General features: G+C 47.1%; 1 protein-coding gene and 1 non-coding gene across 6 annotated transcripts in view; one reads left to right on the top strand and one right to left on the bottom strand.

Moving 5' to 3' along the window:
• Positions 1–240: 240 nt before the first annotated feature.
• The window catches only part of GGT7 (gamma-glutamyltransferase 7), a 36,045-nt gene continuing 17,422 nt past the window's right edge, over positions 241–18,863 (bottom strand). For 3 of the 5 annotated variants that reach the window (XM_008995480.5, XM_002747257.6, XM_035298046.3), the window contains 8 exons: positions 12,242–12,329; positions 10,273–10,400; positions 10,010–10,098; positions 7,758–7,907; positions 7,524–7,641; positions 6,298–6,435; positions 5,071–5,170; positions 241–973 (listed from right to left, as the gene is read on the bottom strand). In XM_008995480.5, coding sequence (XP_008993728.1) covers positions 810–973; positions 5,071–5,170; positions 6,298–6,435; positions 7,524–7,641; positions 7,758–7,907; positions 10,010–10,098; positions 10,273–10,400; positions 12,242–12,329 — 975 coding nt within the window. In that variant the 3' untranslated portion in view covers positions 241–809. The remainder of the gene's footprint in view (positions 974–5,070; positions 5,171–6,297; positions 6,436–7,523; positions 7,642–7,757; positions 7,908–10,009; positions 10,099–10,272; positions 10,401–12,241; positions 12,330–18,863) is intronic. The other 2 variants (XM_078371062.1, XM_035298045.3) reach the window with 1 other exon arrangement.
• On the top strand, positions 1,256–1,396 carry LOC118154148 (U4 spliceosomal RNA). Its single transcript, XR_004744045.1, has one exon. It is a non-coding gene; the product is annotated as a U4 spliceosomal RNA (small nuclear RNA).

Raw genomic sequence — 18,863 nt, 5'->3', positions numbered from 1 at the left:
GGGTTTCACCATGTTGACCAGGATGGTCTCGATCTCTTGATCTTGTGATCCACCCACCGCGGCCTCCCAGAGTGCTGGGATTACAGGCGTGAGCTACTGCGCTCAGCCCCGACAGTAGATATTATTATAAGTCCTACAATGTTGACTCTAGGTTACTCTGGAGCCAGTTACTGGGACAGTGTAACTTCTCCCACTCCCACTCTCAACCCAGTTAAATATAAATTAAACCACAGCCATGGCTAAGCAACATCCTTTCTTTAATTCCCCTTTGCAAATGGAAGCCCCTGAGCTGGTCCCAACCCCCACCCCTACCCCATACCCTGGGGACCCCCAGATGCAAGGCCCCCACCTCAACCTGGTGGGAAAAGAGGAGCGCCCCCTCCCTATGATGGTCCATTAAAAAATTCCTAGTCATTTAAGAAATGAGGCTGGGAATAGGAGAAGGGAACTGGAAGACAAGGCCCAGGTCAGGCCAGTCTGAAGATGGGGTTGTTAGACCCTTGAGAAGGGTTTGCAAGCACATCCCTAATCTCAGGGCCAGCATGGCTGAAGGAGGTGAGGAGACACACAGATAGTCTGACTCCTCAAGGTCCTGCCTGCCTGGTTGTGGATACTGACACTCACCACCACCACCACAGGCCTCCTGATGGAGAATTTTCCAGTTACTCTGGGATTGGGTTTGCTAAGCATCCCCTCTGGCCCCTGATCGGGGGCACCCCTGGGGTCCCCCTGAGACCAAACCTGGGAGAAGGAGGGACTCTGGGAACATGCAAAGTGGGGGAGCAGAGACCCCACCCCACCCCGCTGCTCTACAGGATGGTGGCTCCAGCTGCATCTGGGCTCCGAGGGTCTTTAACAGCGATGATGAAGTTGTTGGTCCTTCGGCTGCCATGGACCCAGGATAAGACATCTACTTTCTCCACGTGGTGACCCCTGGCTTCCAGGAACTCAATCTCTTCCTCTGTGAACTCACCTGAAAATCATCCCCAACATACACACATTCAGAATGCACAGAGCACTAGCTCAATAGTCCCACAGTCAGACCTGAGTCCTCGTCCTGGCTGTTCTACCATACAGCTGTATGGGAAAAATCACTTTACCTTGCTGAGCCTCAGTTTCCTAATGTATAAATAGGGATTATATGAGAACATGAAGTTGTTGCAGGGACTAAAGGAGGTAATACACACACAACACTGAACTTTGTATACAGTAAGTGATCAATAATATATAGTCATTCTGAATATTGTAAAAAGGAAGCTTCGCACAGTGGCAGTATCATAGCCAATGAGGTTTATCTGAGGTGCGATTATTGCTAATTGAAAACTTTTCCCAATACCCTGCCATGACAACTTGAAATGTAGACGGCGTTGGCAATTTTTGGCCATCTCTACAGGGACTGAATAAAAATTTAAAAAAGAAAAGAAAAAAGGACAAGCCAGGCACGCTCATGCCTGTAATCCTAGCACTTTGGGAGGCCAAGGCGGGTGGATCACGAGGTCGAGATTGAGACCATCCTGGTCAACATGGTGAAACCCCGTCTCTACTAAAAATACAAAAAATTAGCTGGGCATGGTGGCATGTGCCTGTAATCCCAGCTACTCAGGAGGCTGAGGCAGGAGAATTGCCTGAACCCAGGAGGCGGAGGTTGCAGTGAGCTGAGATTGCGCCATTGCACTCCAGCCTGGGTAACAAGAGCGAAACTCCGTCTCAAAAAAAATAAAAAACAAAAAAACCAATGTCCTTACCAAGGTGCCTCTAAGCCCAACATTGTTTGGGACCTTGCTACATCTCTAAATTCTTCCCCTCATTTCCTTCTATTCCTCGCCTTGCTTAGCTGTATTCCAGCCACACTGGCCTCCTTGCTGTCCCTTTAGAAGGTCAAACATGCTTCTACTTCAGTACCTTTGCACTTACTGTTCTTTCTGCCTGGAATGCTCTTCTAAAAAGTCAATGCAGGCTCCCTTACTTCAGTCCAGTCTTTGGCACCTCTTCAAGAATGTCTTCTACCATTACCTAAAACAGCAGTCCCTACCATCTTTAACTTGTTGGGTTTTCTTCAAAAGTACTTACTACTACCTGTATTTGTTTATTTATTTGCTGTGTCTCTCTCCACTACATTATAAGCTTTTTTTTTTTTTTTTAAAAGATGGGGTTTCTCCATGATGGCCAGGCTGGTCTTGAACTCCTGACCTCAGGTGATCCACGCACCTCGGCCTCCCAAAATGCTAGGATTATAGGCATGAGCCACCGTGCCCGGCCATTATAAGCTTTTTGAAGGTAGGAATGTTGTCTTGTTTGACCCTCAGTGCAGGGTCAGTACATAGTAAATATTGAGCAGACCCTTAATAGATAGATGAACAAATTCCCATCCCCTTGCGTAAATTCATGTCCTCATCATTTCTTGCCTGGGCCATACCTATCCCAGCTGCTTCTCATATTTTCCTGACATAAATTCTCTGCCCCTCAATCTACTTCTCCTAAATAAGACAAATCAGGTCACGTGCCTCCCCTACTCAACTGGATAACCTTAAGGCTGACCTCTGTGATAAGCCCTATAACTCCATATCCCACTGCTCCTCAATAAAGATCTGGCCTTCTTTCCCTAACAGGAAGACTTAAGGAGCTCTTGATATAAAGACCCAATCTGGAATAGCATTAAATCACCTAATCAAAAATCTACTTCCTTTGTGGTTCACTTTCCATCCTTTTGATTATGGCAAGGACCAAGTTTGTCTGCTCTACAGCACTTCCTAATCTCCTTCTTTAATGGAGAAAGCAGGCCTCAGAGCTTTCCATGGGCAGCAATATTTAACTAAAGACTACACATATCTATTTGTTGCAAATGATGTCATTTTTCCATTTGTGATTATCATATAAGGTCTATTTTTAAAATACATTTAGGGCCGGGCATGGTGGCTCATGCCTATAAATCCAGCACTTTGGGAGGCCGAGGCAGGTGGATTACTTGGGGTCAGGAGTTTGAGACCAGCCTGGCCAACATGGTGAAACCCCATCTCTAAAAAAAATGCAAAAATTAGCCAGGCAAGTTGGCATCTGCACCTGTAATCCCAGATGCTTGGGAGGCTGAGGCATGAGAATTGCTTGAACCCAGGAGGCAGAGGTTGAAATGAGACGAGATTGCACCACTGTACTCTAGCCTTGGTGACAGTGAGGCTCTCTCTCAAAAAAAGTAAGTAAAATACTTTTAGGCTAAAAAGGAAGTTCATTTATAGAGACACGTTATGTACATAATGGTTTAGATGGTGTGCGAATGTGGCAAAAGTCACAACGGTGCTGGGTAAATTCAGAACTCTGGGAAACAATAAATACCCTCCTGGCTGCTCTTTGAGCCACTGGTTCTGGTTTTTGCTTAGGCTGTTCCTCCTGTGCAGAATGTCCTTTACCTCCACATGCCAAATTCCTGCTCATACTTCAAGGCCCAGCTACTTGTCACATCCTCCATAAAGCCTCCCCAAGGCTTCAGGTGGATGAACTTTCCCTTCACCAAGGCCCCATCCTTATACCTCCATCTTACACTGGGAGGCCCTGAAGGGAGGACTGGGCTGAGCCCAAATAACTTAGCACAGAGCCTTACATTCAACAGAGACCAAAAGATATTCATTGAACAAAATTCAGTTTCAAGGATGTGGCCTTGTCATCTATAGGCTGGGATCCAAGTTTCGCTGGCCAGCTACAGGATGTGATCATTGAAAATCTAGGTCTCTGCTTCTAACGTGATTCAGGAGCTATAAGAGCTGTGTGGTACAGAATAGAGTCTTTGGTATCAGCCAGGTGTATGTCCTCATTGAAGTTCTGCCACTTTGTGATTGATCTTTGACTAGTTTATTACTTCTGTGAGCCTCAGTTTCTTCCTCTATAGAATGGGAATAATAGTATTGAACAGGCAAAGACCGTGTCTCAATCATTTCTCAATAAATCAATTCTTTTGGACTAGCATAGTATTAATACGTTGTCTGTTGTAATAAAAACTCCTCAAAGGTCCACATACTTTCCTATTTTAAAATTCAGCTGTGATGAAATTAAGCCCTTTTCTTAGACGAAAGTCCATCTCCTCACCATAATCTATAAGGTCCATCATCTGGCGCCTGCCTGCCTCTCTGATCTAATTTCATCCTTGCTTATCTAGGTCTCCTTTTAATTCCTCAAACTCACCAAGCCCATTCCTGCCCTGAGTTCTTTGTACTTGCTCCCTGACCTACAAAGCTCTGCACCAGTTCTTTGTATAGTGGGCTCTCTCTTATTCCCTGTTTTTTTTTTTGTTTTTTTTTAAGAGACAGGGTCTCACTTTGTTACTCAGGCTGTAGGGCAGTGGCGCGATCTTAGCTCACTGTAACTTCCGCCTCCCAGGTTCAAGCAATTCTCCTGCCTTGGCCTCCCAAGTAGCTAGAACTACAGGCATGCGCCACACCTGGCTAATTAAAAAAAAAAAATTTTTAGAGATGGGGGCAGGGGGGCCTCACTATGTTACCCAGGCTGGTCTTGAACTCCTGGCCTCAAGCAATCCTCCCATCACAGCCTGGGATTATAGGTCTGAGCCTTTGTGCCCAGCTTCTTTCTCACTCTTTAGATCTCAGCTTAAATGTCACCAAAGAGAAGTCTTCCTTGATCACTGAGTCAGTCCTATTATATCACCCTGCTTTGACAGTTGGCAGAGAACTTATTTTACTGTCTCATATTTCTTTGATGACTTATTTTCCTGTTTACCTGTAAATGCAGTAGCCCCAGCACCTAGGATGATGCCTGGCACATAGTGGGTGTTCAATACAAACTGTTGAGTAAATGAAGGTTTGAAGAATGAACAACTGCGTCTTATTTTAAATGAGAAAACTGAGGCTCAGGGTTGAGACATGGATTTCCCAAGGCCACACAGCCAGGAAATGGCAAGACTGGTTCCAATCCCCAGATTGTTCACTGCTCCAATAGGAATTTGCTGAAGAAAACCAAACTTTACTGCAGTTGGAGCTGGTTGAGGCAGGGGCACCCTTGGGAGGAGCCCCTTTCTCTACCTGTCCCTGTGCCCGTCCCACAAGGTCTTTGCTCTGCACTCACTGTCCACCTGCAGGAGGTTGGACTGCAGGTCCGGATGTAGGCGGCCTCGGGCTAGGCTGTCACTCAGGTTCCGGTTCAAGGTCAGGACATTCAGCAGAACCTGAAGTAGTCAAAGAACAGAAAAATCCCAGGGGTGATGGTCCAGGCTCCTCAGTCTTGAGAACTCTTATATTAGGCATCTGAGCCTCTTAATAGTCCTGGAAGACAGGCAGGCCTGTGATGACCGTTCCCATTTCACAGAGAGGGAAATTGAAGGCCAGCAAGGGAAATGACTCACCCCAGAGTGCAGAGGAAGCCAGGGAAGAAGCACCACTAGAACCAAGTCTCCTTTAGCCCCAGGCTCCCTTCTTTTCTCTCTGGATAGGACAAGGTTAACAGCTAGGGGTGATCTAGGGCACAATGTGGTGTCTTTAACCTAGTGGTTAGGAGTGTGCGTAGGCTCTGGAACCAAACTGCCTGCCCACTCTTTCTAGCTGAAGGTACTTGACCTAATGTCTTAACCTCTCTGGGCTTCAGTTTCCTTATCTATAAAATAGAAATAAGGATTCCCTCCAGAACTGGGAAGGTTAAGAGGGTTAATACACATAACGCAGTGCCCAGCACTTAGTATGAACTCTATAATGTTAGCTATTGTTATTATTTCCATTTTAAAGATGAGGAAACTGAGATTCAGAGCTGTTAAGTGAATTCTCCAGCATCACACGGTTGCAAATTGGTAGCACCTGGGCTGGAACCCAGGCGTGTGTGATTCCAGAACTCAAGACAGTTAACTCATCACCTGCCAAAATATGTACCTGGCATATATATCAGGTGCTCAAGACATTCATGGAACCATTCCGAGGTGTTCTGGAGAGAAGCAGGCCCTTCCTTTCAAAACCCCATCCTAAAGGGGGCTGGTTGTCTATTCAGATGCTGGGTAGAGGTATAATGGGACTTGAGGTTAACAGAACCCAGGCCGCCCACATGCTAACCTCATTTTTCAGTTCTACTGACCCTGCAATTTCCCCTGCAACTGAGAAAGACAGGGAGCATTGGGGCTCCATTTTCACTAAGAAACCCAGCGCAGCCCATGTCCACATTGCCCAGGGTGCGCCGGGCACAAAGCAGCCTCAGCCCATGTTTGCCATATAAGGAATGGAGACAAGCCACAGAGATGATGGGCATCTGCAGTCTAGGCCACAGCTTGGCTCCCGACTGAAAAAAAGCCAATCATGGAGTAAACCTCACCTGGGTCAGGCCGCTGAGGCCCCGGGCAGCTCCATTGGCCCCCAGAGCGAGGTAGGTTCCACAGAGCCCCTCCGCGGGTCGGACCACTGTGGGCAGCAGGAAAGAGAGTGGCCGCTTCCCTGGCTGCACTGAGTTCTCCTGTTGTTAGAGGACAGAGACGACAAAGGGGAGGTGGGGTGGGACAAGACAGGGAAAGGGCCACTCCACAACCCTTCCAGCTGCTCTCCCTCTTCCACATCTTCCACAGTCCCAGTATTCCTGGGAGACTGGTCCCTTCCCAGACAACAGTTTGCTGTCTGTGAAATGGGTAGGGTGCCTGGATGGGTGGGGTGGATGAGGGAGTGGTAAGTGCATCCACTGAGCTATGAGGCTGCTATGGTCACAGATGAAAGGACCAAGCCAAGAAAGATGGCAATGGGGAAGAACAGGATAACCCCACTCTGATCATCTCATGCATCTTTGCCCTTTTGGGGCCCTAGCTTGTGGGGTGTAAGAGTGCTGATTTCTAACTAGATAAAAATTATTAAATCTGGCTAGATGCGGTGGCTCACACCCATCATCCCAGCACTTTGAGAGGCCAAAGTGGATGAATCATTTGAGGTCAGGGGTTCGAGACCAGCCTGGCCAACATGGTGAAACCTGTCTCTACTAAAAATCCAAAAAAATTAGCTGGACGTGGTGGCGGGCACCTGTAATCCCAGCTACTGGGAGGCTGAGGCAGGAGAATTGCTTGAACCCAGGAGGAAGAGGTTGCAGTGAGCTGAGATCGCACCACTACACTCAAGCTTGAGCAACTGAGTGAGACTCCGCCTCAAAAAAAAAAAATGAAATCCTTCCTCCTTGGGTCGCTGCTCTTTGGTGCCCAGCCATTGGGCTGAGCCTCATCAGCTCAAGCTCACATGGTCATAGACCACTAGTGTTGGTAAGTGCCCAAAACATCAAATAGGAGCCAATATCCTCATTGTACAGGTAAAGAAATTACCCAGAGAGGGCAAGATCTTCATGAGGTCACACAGTCAGTGATAGAATGAGACAAAGCTTCTTCAGATCCACTGGGGTCCCCATCCCAGACTTAGCAGGGCTAGGGATGAGGTGAACATCTTCTTTAGGCTTCCTTATACTAGAAAATTCTGGAGAAAGTAGGGGGAAGGGGCAGCCATGCCATTGTACCTCCTACCTATAAGCCTCAGGGTCCCCAGGGGAGGGGTGAAGCAAGCAAATCCTACCAGGCTAGGCGCAGAGTGGTTAGCTGTCCGGTTGGGCCATGAGAAGTCTAGCATCTGGCTGTTGAGCAGGATCCCCGAGGGGGTGATAAGGCCGCTGCCAAAGGGCTGGTTCAGGGAGCTGGGGGCCGAGGTGGGGCCAGGTGAGCCCTGGCCCATCTTCACCTCTACCCAGCCCCCACCCCCTCTTGGTTCAGAGGATCCCTTGTTTCAGATTCTGAGTCTGAGATGGCATACCTAACCATGGCCACAATGAAGTCATCAGGTCCCATGATCAGCACCTGGGCAGCTGTGGGAGCTCCGTCTAGCTCATAGACAGGCAGGAGCGGGGCAGGGGCTGCCTGGGAGTCATTGATATGGCCCCGGAGGTAGGCAGCCTCCACCTTGCTGAAAAGACAAGAAGTGGGAGATGAGCAAACAACAGGCCCTCAATATGCTCACCTACCTTACTTTTGTGGTGTTTGTGTAATTATTTGATGAAATCTATCTCCCCCACTGTACTACTAAGTCTATGAGTACAGAAGCTCATTAATTGCTAGCACATGAGAAATACCCAGAGAATAGCTGTTGAAAGGAATGAATTTATTTAGGTGTTATTTAGATTCTCTTCTGGAACCAACATTTAATTTATTTAATGTTTAAATCAAGAGCCTTTTAGTTATCTACCTTTACTTCTTAATCTTTTCTACGAAAGTGACTGGTGCATAGTGGATGATCAAAAAATATTTGTTTTGAATTAACAACCTGGATTCATGTAAACTAATGTTTGTTGTCTAAAGTTTTTTTTTTTTTTTTTTTGAGACGGAGTTTCACTCTTGTTACCAAGGCTGGAGTGCAATGGCGCGATCTTGGCTCACTGCAACCTCTGCCTCCCAGGTTCAAGAGATTCTCCTGCCTCAGCCTCCTGAGTAGCTTGGATTATAGGCACCCACCACCATGCCTGGCTAATTTTTTTTTTTTTTTGTAATTTTAGTTGAGATGGGGTTTCACTATGTTGGCCAGGTTGGTCTTGAACTCTTGACCTCAAATGATCCACCTGCGTTGGCCTCTCAAAGTGCCTAGATTACAGTCATGAGCCACCACAACCAGCCAGGATCTTTACTTTCTATTAAAATTGTGTCCCAAGGCACAGAGTAAGTGCTCAATAACTATTTACTGGAGGAACTGGTTGAATAGATTTCTTTTTTTCTTTTTGAGACGGAGTTTCGCTCTTGTTACCCAGGCTGGAGTGCAATGGTGCGATCTCGGCTCACCGCAACCTCCGCCTCCTGGGTTCAGGCAATTCTCCTGCCTCAGCCTCCTGAGTAGCTGGGATTACAGGCATGTGCCACCATGCCCAGCTAATTTTTTGTATTTTTAGTAGAGACGGGGTTTCACAATGTTGACCAGGATAGTCTCGATCTCTTGGCCTTGTGATCCACCCGCCTTGGCCTCCCAAAATACTGGGATTACAGGCGTGAGCCACCGCGCCTGGCTGAATAGATTTGATATAGGCATGCATGTGTGTGTTTTAGAACAAAGTTTGCATTGATCTTAGAAACAACATGTAATTCTTCAGAATTTTAAAAATTCAAATAACTGTGTGTTCGGTTATCCATAGTTGATTAGAGAATGATAAGTTACCAAGGATAACTTGAAGACATTTATTCAATTTTCAACCAAAAAAAGACTTTACATGTATGACTTTGTTTAGTCCTCACCACAGCCTCATGAGGTTGATACCATTATTGTCAAGCCCCCTTGTAGAAACTGAGATTTAGATTTACTTGCCCAAGGCTGCAAAGCTAGCAAAGGGTAAAGCTGGGATTTGAATGGAGGCAGTCTCACCAGAGCCTACAACCTACTACTATATTATGTTGCTAATGAAGCTGTATTCCCACCACCTTCAGTATTTGCTTGGAGACTGTCTTTGTTTTTGGAGACAAAGTCTCACTCTATTACCCAGGCTGGAGTGCAGTGGCATGGTCTTGGCTCACTGCAACCTCCGCTTCCTGGGTTCAAGTGATTCTCCTGCCTCAGCCTCCCGAGTAGCTGGGACTACAGGCATGTGCCAATATGGCTGGCTAATTTTTGTATTTTTAGTAGAGACAGGGTTTCATTATGTTGGTCAGGCTGCTAACAAACTCCTGACCCAAGGTGATCCACCTGACTCGGCCTCCCAAAGTGCTGGATTACAGGTGTGAGCCACTGTGCCAGGACTTTGGTATTAAGCTTTCTTTTCACACTCAAAAGGAGGAGCAGATGGGCTCATATACGTGTTATACTAGCCTCAAAAAAATTTAAGAGCCACATGAAGAAGGCCAACTCATTGTGCTGTTGGAAAGGTGAGGTGCAGGGAGAGGCACCCAGTGTCAAGTTGTGAGTTGGGGGTTGAGCTGAAATTGACTTAGGAATTCAGGCCTTTATTGCTACACCAGCTGCTTTTCACCTGATCCTTTCCCCACAACCACCACTGCCTCTGCAGCTCCCAGGTCCTGCCCAAGACCCACCTGAGCATGTCATCCATGCTCTCAGTGATGGTAGAATCATAGATGGGATCTCCCAGTCTGCTGGCCAGGGCTAACGCAATCTTCAGGGTCTGAAAATACAGCAGGGATATGAAATAGGCTGTCAGGCCCCTCCCAGTACCCACACCCAGTAGATCTTCATGTGAGAAAACCTGTAGGTGATTTAGTCCTGCCCTATGACAGTACTCAATCTCCCCACTCCTAATGTCCCTAAATCCAGGGAAAGGTGTAGGGGTCAGCCTTACCTCTGCCACCCAGTGAAGAGCCTGTTCTCGGGATACCAGACTGGTGAGATTGAAGCCCTCCAGGATGTTGAGAGCACTGATGAGGGCAGGGCCCGTGTGCGGGGGTGGGGGACTGAGAACCAGGTGGCCTGAAAGGATAGGAAGTGACCGATGGCAGGGGAGGGGTCAAGGCACCTTCACATCCTACATCCCATCTCCACATCCCACCATCACACACACTGAGACCACTGCACTGAACCCCTTCACCAGAAGGGGAAACCGAAGCATTGAGAGGCAAAGGGACCCACTCAGGTTCACATGGTAAGTCAAGGGCAGGGCCAGGATTTGAACTCAGAACATCGGTCTCTAGCTTCCGTGGCCATTTGAAAAAACTAAGGCTCAAGAGTGCTGTAGCTTGCCCGGAGTCAAACTGCAGGCCATCAGCAGAGCAGAGCAGAAACAGGTGACCAGATGTCCCTATTCCTGGCCTGTCACATGTCTCTTTTCAGCTCTCCCATAGGCCAGGATACTATCCACAACCTCTGATAGTCTCATCCAGCCCCAAACGTCTTGGCAGCAGCAACCTTCTCTTCCTATTCTGTTACTAGGTGTTTGGACATCAAAGGAATAATAATCACTGATGCTTAACACTAATATGAATTCACTCACTTAGTCCTCACAGTGGCTACTGTTATCACACGTATTTGATGGGTCTGGAAACTGTGGTACAGAGGGACAAGGTACTAGCATTGTTGAGACAGCCCAGGCTGGGAAGGGGAAATGGAAAATCCATATTCAATGCCTGCTCTGATCAGGGCAACTTCCTACATTATCTCATCAAATCCTTATGGGCATCCTAAGATGCAGGTACTATTATTATCTCCATTTTAAGGAGGAAACCAAGGCTCAGAGCCTTGAACATTTGCTTGTTCAAGGCAAATGGCACAGTTGGTACTCAAACCCTAACTCCAATGCTACGCTTGTTCCTTTTTTCTTTTTATTCATTTTTGTTTATGCGTGTGTGTGTGTGTGTGTGTGTGAGAGAGAGAGATATGGTCTCACTCTGTCACCCAGGCTGGAGTGCAGTGGCACAATCATGCTTGCAGCCTGGACCTTTCAGGCATACCACTATGCCTGGCTAACTTTTAAATTTTTTATTGAGACTGTGTCTCACTATCTTGCCCAGGCTGGTCATGAACTCCTGGGCTCAGGCGATCCTCCTTCCTCGGCCTCCCAAAGTGCTGGGGTTACAGGCCTGAACCATCACGCCTGGCTGATAATGCTCTTTCCATTGCTTCATATTCCACTGCTTCTGGCAGAGGAATCCATTTGGAAATCGAGGCCTAGAAACTTGAACTCAGAGAAACCCTTTACTGGGACTTGATGTGATCTGGCTCTCCCAGAAGGGAAAGAGCCTGAGAACCATCTGAGAAATCCAGCACCTACTACCTTGGGTTCAGCAACCATGGACCTCACCCAGGCCACAAGCTTGGCTCTTTGGGTTCCCTGTTGGTTTTCTTGAGTTTGGCCAGTTAAGTTCTACTCCCTCCTCGGGCCTCGATTTCCTTTTGGCACAATGGGGAGCCGGGTCTATGAATGTCTTGAAGGGTTTGTTCTACCATTAAGCTTGGAAGGTCTTTGTCTTAAAAATACTTAGGCAGTACAGGGCAGTGACAGTGTGGCTAGGGAGAGGGCAGAGGCAACACGGAGCCCAAATCAAGAAAACCTATGGCCAGAACCCCAACTTCCAGGTTGGAGCCTTTGACCAGGTCCACCACCCATATCCTAAATACTTGGGGTAACTGATCCCACAGCTACTTTTCAGCAGGTGGGCTGGCTCTGGCTTGCTTCAACAGTTGGCTGCCCAGGCAGCTCACTGCCTTAGTTTCTCTCCTGTGAAATGGAGAGGAGTCTCTAGGCCAAAATGATGTGGCCATGGCCTGGGAGGCTTCTCCTGAGTGGGGACCCTGGGAGCCGGGGGAGAGGTCACCTCTGTACACGCCACACACAGGCTTCTCCACAAGGGCGCTGTAATTGCTGAAGTCCTCTTCGGTTATGACACCCCCTGCATGCTGAGCCTGGAGGGGAGAGAATGAGAGAATGACCGCCCACCATTGTGAGCATGTGGTTTTAGCCTATAATACATATTTGGATCACGGACAGATCAGCTGTTTATAACTTCTGTGTCTTCTGCAACCCCCATCGTAGCCTTTAGAGACCCCATTATCCCTAAACACCCCAGGAAAAAGGAAGGGGGAAAAGCACTAACACAGAGCACCTAGCACCTATTACGTGCCAGGCATTATACTGGGTACATTCTATTAATGACCTTCCTAGTTTGCCATTCAAGGCCTTTTGTGATCTGGCCCCTGCCTACCCCTCCCCTCATGTCCTGCTATTCCCCAGTGAGCTCTATACAACTGCAGAGTGACCTGCAGTTCCTGAACTCATGCCTTTGTGTCTTTGCAGTCTTTGTACCTGCTGCTCTCTCTGCCTATGTAAAAGGAAGATTTTCCACTTACAGCAGCACTTGCCTAGGAGATATCAAAACTGAATGCTGCATCTCACCACAACCAACTAAAGCCACTACAAAACCGTGACTTTCAGTGATCCTGGAAGGACTGATCCTTACTGGACATAAACAAGCACTCATTATTGACCAGTGAACCAGTCTTGTACAACCAACGGGCTCATTCTATCCTATCCAGTGTACTGTCAACTCTAAATGAGCATAACCACTCTGAATCCTTTCCTTTTTTGTACTTCATAGTACTTGAAACCCCTGATTTATCTACCTTCAGTGAATTACATATTAAATTTTTTTTTTTTTTTTCGAGACAGGGTCTCACTCTGCCACCCAGGCTGGAATGCAGGGGCATGATTATGGCTCACTGCAGCCTCAACCTTCCCAGGCTCAGAAGATCCTCCTGCCTCAGCCTCCTGAGTAGCTGGAACTACAGGCACGTGCCACCACAGCCGGGTAGTTTTGTATGTTTTGTAGAGATGGGGGCTCACTATGTTGTTCAGGCTGGTCTCAAACTCTTGGGCTCAAGGATCTGCCTGCCTTGGCCTCCCAAAGTGCTGGGATTACAGGGGTTAGCCACCATGGCTGGCCCATTTGAATTCTTGAGTTCCTTTGTCTGGCAAGTTAATAAACTCAACTTTGGGTTTCTTTTTGTCAGAGATCTGATGGTCTTTGTTAGAATCTCCTGTGTTCCCTTTGCCACCTCCAGGAAAGGGCACACAACCCAGGCCTGGCCAATTGGGGCATTGCCTTCTGTGCTACAGTGATTGGTTTGGGAATAGTTATGAGACCTATGAGGAGCCAATAAGACACAACCTGGAGTCTTTTGCTGGAACTACCGGGAAGGAGAAATGCTCTTTCTCTGGAGTGCCTTGCTGGAAGGATGGCCTGACATGGGCTGGTGGGGAGCAGGTGGAAAGGATCTGAGAGTGAATCCAAACGGAGGAAGGTAGAGTGGAGAGACAGAGAGAAAGAGAAAGAGGGAGAGCAAATCCAAACACTATGGATTGAGAACCTGGACCCAGAAGAATCTCAAGTCAGTAATCTCCTGGACCTTCCAGTCTGTTTGAGTGGAGAGAGAGAGAGAAAGAGAAAGAGGGAGAGCAAATCCAAACACTATGGATTGAGAACCTGGACCCAGAAGAATCTCAAGTCAGTAATCTCCTGGACCTTCCAGTCTGTTTGAGTGGAGAGAGAGAGAGAAAGAGAAAGAGGGAGAGCAAATCCAAACACTATGGATTGAGAACCTGGACCCAGAAGAATCTCAAGTCAGTAATCTCCTGGACCTTCCAGTCTGTTTGAGTGGAGAGACAGAGAGAAAGAGAAAGAGGGAGAGCAAATCCAAACACTATGGATTGAGAACCTGGACCCAGAAGAATCTCAAGTCAGTAATCTCCTGGACCTTCCAGTCTGTTTGAGTGGAGAGACAGAGAGAAAGAGAAAGAGGGAGAGCAAATCCAAACACTATGGATTGAGAACCTGGACCCAGAAGAATCTCAAGTCAGTAATCTCCTGGACCTTCCAGTCTGTTTGAGTGGAGAGAGAGAGAGAAAGAGAAAGAGGGAGAGCAAATCCAAACACTATGGATTGAGAACCTGGACCCAGAAGAATCTCAAGTCAGTAATCTCCTGGACCTTCCAGTCTGTTTGAGTGGAGAGAGAGAGAGAAAGAGAAAGAGGGAGAGCAAATCCAAACACTATGGATTGAGAACCTGGACCCAGAAGAATCTCAAGTCAGTAATCTCCTGGACCTTCCAGTCTGTTTGAGTGGAGAGAGAGAGAGAAAGAGAAAGAGGGAGAGCAAATCCAAACACTATGGATTGAGAACCTGGACCCAGAAGAATCTCAAGTCAGTAATCTCCTGGACCTTCCAGTCTGTTTGAGTGGAGAGAGAGAGAGAAAGAGAAAGAGGGAGAGCAAATCCAAACACTATGGATTGAGAACCTGGACCCAGAAGAATCTCAAGTCAGTAATCTCCTGGACCTTCCAGTCTGTTTGAGTGGAGAGAGAGAGAGAAAGAGAAAGAGGGAGAGCAAATCCAAACACTATGGATTGAGAACCTGGACCCAGAAGAATCTCAAGTCAGTAATCTCCTGGACCTTCCAGTCTGTTTGAGTGGAGAGACAGAGAGAAAGAGAAAGAGGGAGAGCAAATCCAAACACTATGGATTGAGAACCTGGACCCAGAAGAATCTCAAGTCAGTAATCTCCTGGACCTTCCAGTCTGTTTGAGTGGAGAGAGAGAGAGAAAGAGAAAGAGGGAGAGCAAATCCAAACACTATGGATTGAGAACCTGGACCCAGAAGAATCTCAAGTCAGTAATCTCCTGGACCTTCCAGTCTGTTTGAGTGGAGAGACAGAGAGAAAGAGAAAGAGGGAGAGCAAATCCAAACACTATGGATTGAGAACCTGGACCCAGAAGAATCTCAAGTCAGTAATCTCCTGGACCTTCCAGTCTGTTTGAGTGGAGAGACAGAGAGAAAGAGAAAGAGGGAGAGCAAATCCAAACACTATGGATTGAGAACCTGGACCCAGAAGAATCTCAAGTCAGTAATCTCCTGGACCTTCCAGTCTGTTTGAGTGGAGAGAGAGAGAGAAAGAGAAAGAGGGAGAGCAAATCCAAACACTATGGATTGAGAACCTGGACCCAGAAGAATCTCAAGTCAGTAATCTCCTGGACCTTCCAGTCTGTTTGAGTGGAGAGACAGAGAGAAAGAGAAAGAGGGAGAGCAAATCCAAACACTATGGATTGAGAACCTGGACCCAGAAGAATCTCAAGTCAGTAATCTCCTGGACCTTCCAGTCTGTTTGAGTGGAGAGAGAGAGAGAAAGAGAAAGAGGGAGAGCAAATCCAAACACTATGGATTGAGAACCTGGACCCAGAAGAATCTCAAGTCAGTAATCTCCTGGACCTTCCAGTCTGTTTGAGTGGAGAGACAGAGAGAAAGAGAAAGAGGGAGAGCAAATCCAAACACTATGGATTAAGAACCTGGACCCAGAAGAATCTCAAGTCAGTAATCTCCTGGACCTTCCAGTCTGTTTGAGTGGAGAGAGAGAGAGAAAGAGAAAGAGGGAGAGCAAATCCAAACACTATGGATTGAGAACCTGGACCCAGAAGAATCTCAAGTCAGTAATCTCCTGGACCTTCCAGTCTGTTTGAGTGGAGAGAGAGAGAGAAAGAGAAAGAGGGAGAGCAAATCCAAACACTATGGATTGAGAACCTGGACCCAGAAGAATCTCAAGTCAGTAATCTCCTGGACCTTCCAGTCTGTTTGAGTGGAGAGAGAGAGAGAAAGAGAAAGAGGGAGAGCAAATCCAAACACTATGGATTGAGAACCTGGACCCAGAAGAATCTCAAGTCAGTAATCTCCTGGACCTTCCAGTCTGTTTGAGTGGAGAGAGAGAGAGAAAGAGAAAGAGGGAGAGCAAATCCAAACACTATGGATTGAGAACCTGGACCCAGAAGAATCTCAAGTCAGTAATCTCCTGGACCTTCCAGTCTGTTTGAGTGGAGAGACAGAGAGAAAGAGAAAGAGGGAGAGCAAATCCAAACACTATGGATTGAGAACCTGGACCCAGAAGAATCTCAAGTCAGTAATCTCCTGGACCTTCCAGTCTGTTTGAGTGGAGAGAGAGAGAGAAAGAGAAAGAGGGAGAGCAAATCCAAACACTATGGATTGAGAACCTGGACCCAGAAGAATCTCAAGTCAGTAATCTCCTGGACCTTCCAGTCTGTTTGAGTGGAGAGACAGAGAGAAAGAGAAAGAGGGAGAGCAAATCCAAACACTATGGATTGAGAACCTGGACCCAGAAGAATCTCAAGTCAGTAATCTCCTGGACCTTCCAGTCTGTTTGAGTGGAGAGACAGAGAGAAAGAGAAAGAGGGAGAGCAAATCCAAACACTATGGATTGAGAACCTGGACCCAGAAGAATCTCAAGTCAGTAATCTCCTGGACCTTCCAGTCTGTTTGAGTGGAGAGAGAGAGAGAAAGAGAAAGAGGGAGAGCAAATCCAAACACTATGGATTGAGAACCTGGACCCAGAAGAATCTCAAGTCAGTAATCTCCTGGACCTTCCAGTCTGTTTGAGTGGAGAGACAGAGAGAAAGAGAAAGAGGGAGAGCAAATCCAAACACTATGGATTGAGAACCTGGACCCAGAAGAATCTCAAGTCAGTAATCTCCTGGACCTTCCAGTCTGTTTGAGTGGAGAGAGAGAGAGAAAGAGAAAGAGGGAGAGCAAATCCAAACACTATGGATTGAGAACCTGGACCCAGAAGAATCTCAAGTCAGTAATCTCCTGGACCTTCCAGTCTGTTTGAGTGGAGAGACAGAGAGAAAGAGAAAGAGGGAGAGCAAATCCAAACACTATGGATTAAGAACCTGGACCCAGAAGAATCTCAAGTCAGTAATCTCCTGGACCTTCCAGTCTGTTTGAGTGGAGAGAGAGAGAGAAAGAGAAAGAGGGAGAGCAAATCCAAACACTATGGATTGAGAACCTGGACCCAGAAGAATCTCAAGTCAGTAATCTCCTGGACCTTCCAGTCTGTTTGAGTGGAGAGAGAGAGAGAAAGAGAAAGAGGGAGAGCAAATCCAAACACTATGGATTGAGAACCTGGACCCAGAAGAATCTCAAGTCAGTAATCTCCTGGACCTTCCAGTCTGTTTGAGTGGAGAGAGAGAGAGAAAGAGAAAGAGGGAGGAGCAAATCCAAACACTATGGATTGAGAACCTGGACCCAGAAGAATCTCAAGTCAGTAATCTCCTGGACCTTCCAGTCTGTTTGAGTGGAGAGAGAGAGAGAAAGAGAAAGAGGAAGAGCAAATCCAAACACTATAGATTGAGAACCTGGACCCAGAAGAATCTCAAGTCAGTAATCTCCTGGACCTTCCAGTCTGTTTGAGTGGAGAGAGAGAGAGAAAGAGAAAGAGGGAGAGCAAATCCAAACACTATGGATTGAGAACCTGGACCCAGAAGAATCTCAAGTCAGTAATCTCCTGGACCTTCCAGTCTGTTTGAGTGGAGAGAGAGAGAGAAAGAGAAAGAGGGAGAGCAAATCCAAACACTATGGATTGAGAACCTGGACCCAGAAGAATCTCAAGTCAGTAATCTCCTGGACCTTCCAGTCTGTTTGAGTGGAGAGAGAGAGAGAAAGAGAAAGAGGGAGAGCAAATCCAAACACTATGGATTGAGAACCTGGACCCAGAAGAATCTCAAGTCAGTAATCTCCTGGACCTTCCAGTCTGTTTGAGTGGAGAGACAGAGAGAAAGAGAAAGAGGGAGAGCAAATCCAAACACTATGGATTGAGAACCTGGACCCAGAAGAATCTCAAGTCAGTAATCTCCTGGACCTTCCAGTCTGTTTGAGTGGAGAGACAGAGAGAAAGAGAAAGAGGGAGAGCAAATCCAAACACTATGGATTGAGAACCTGGACCCAGAAGAATCTCAAGTCAGTAATCTCCTGGACCTTCCAGTCTGTTTGAGTGGAGAGAGAGAGAGAAAGAGAAAGAGGGAGAGCAAATCCAAACACTATGGATTGAGAACCTGGACCCAGAAGAATCTCAAGTCAGTAATCTCCTGGACGTTCCAGTCTGTTTGAGTGGAGAGAGAGAGAGAAAGAGAAAGAGGGAGAGCAAATCCAAACACTATGGATTGAGAACCTGGACCCAGAAGAATCTCAAGTCAGTAATCTCCTGGACCTTCCAGTCTGTTTGAGTGGAGAGACAGAGAGAAAGAGAAAGAGGGAGAGCAAATCCAAACACTATGGATTGAGAACCTGGACCCAGAAGAATCTCAAGTCAGTAATCTCCTGGACCTTCCAGTCTGTTTGAGTGGAGAGAGAGAGAGAAAGAGAAAGAGGGAGAGCAAATCCAAACACTATGGATTGAGAACCTGGACCCAGAAGAATCTCAAGTCAGTAATCTCCTGGACCTTCCAGTCTGTTTGAGTGGAGAGACAGAGAGAAAGAGAAAGAGGGAGAGCAAATCCAAACACTATGGATTGAGAACCTGGACCCAGAAGAATCTCAAGTCAGTAATCTCCTGGACCTTCCAGTCTGTTTGAGTGGAGAGAGAGAGAGAAAGAGAAAGAGG

This window comes from Callithrix jacchus, chromosome 5 (genome assembly GCF_049354715.1).
Source record: "Callithrix jacchus isolate 240 chromosome 5, calJac240_pri, whole genome shotgun sequence".
NCBI classification, from domain to species: domain Eukaryota; kingdom Metazoa; phylum Chordata; class Mammalia; order Primates; family Cebidae; genus Callithrix; species Callithrix jacchus.
The sequence above is the reverse complement of the archived record's forward strand: the minus strand, read 5'-3'. Positions and strand labels throughout refer to the sequence as shown.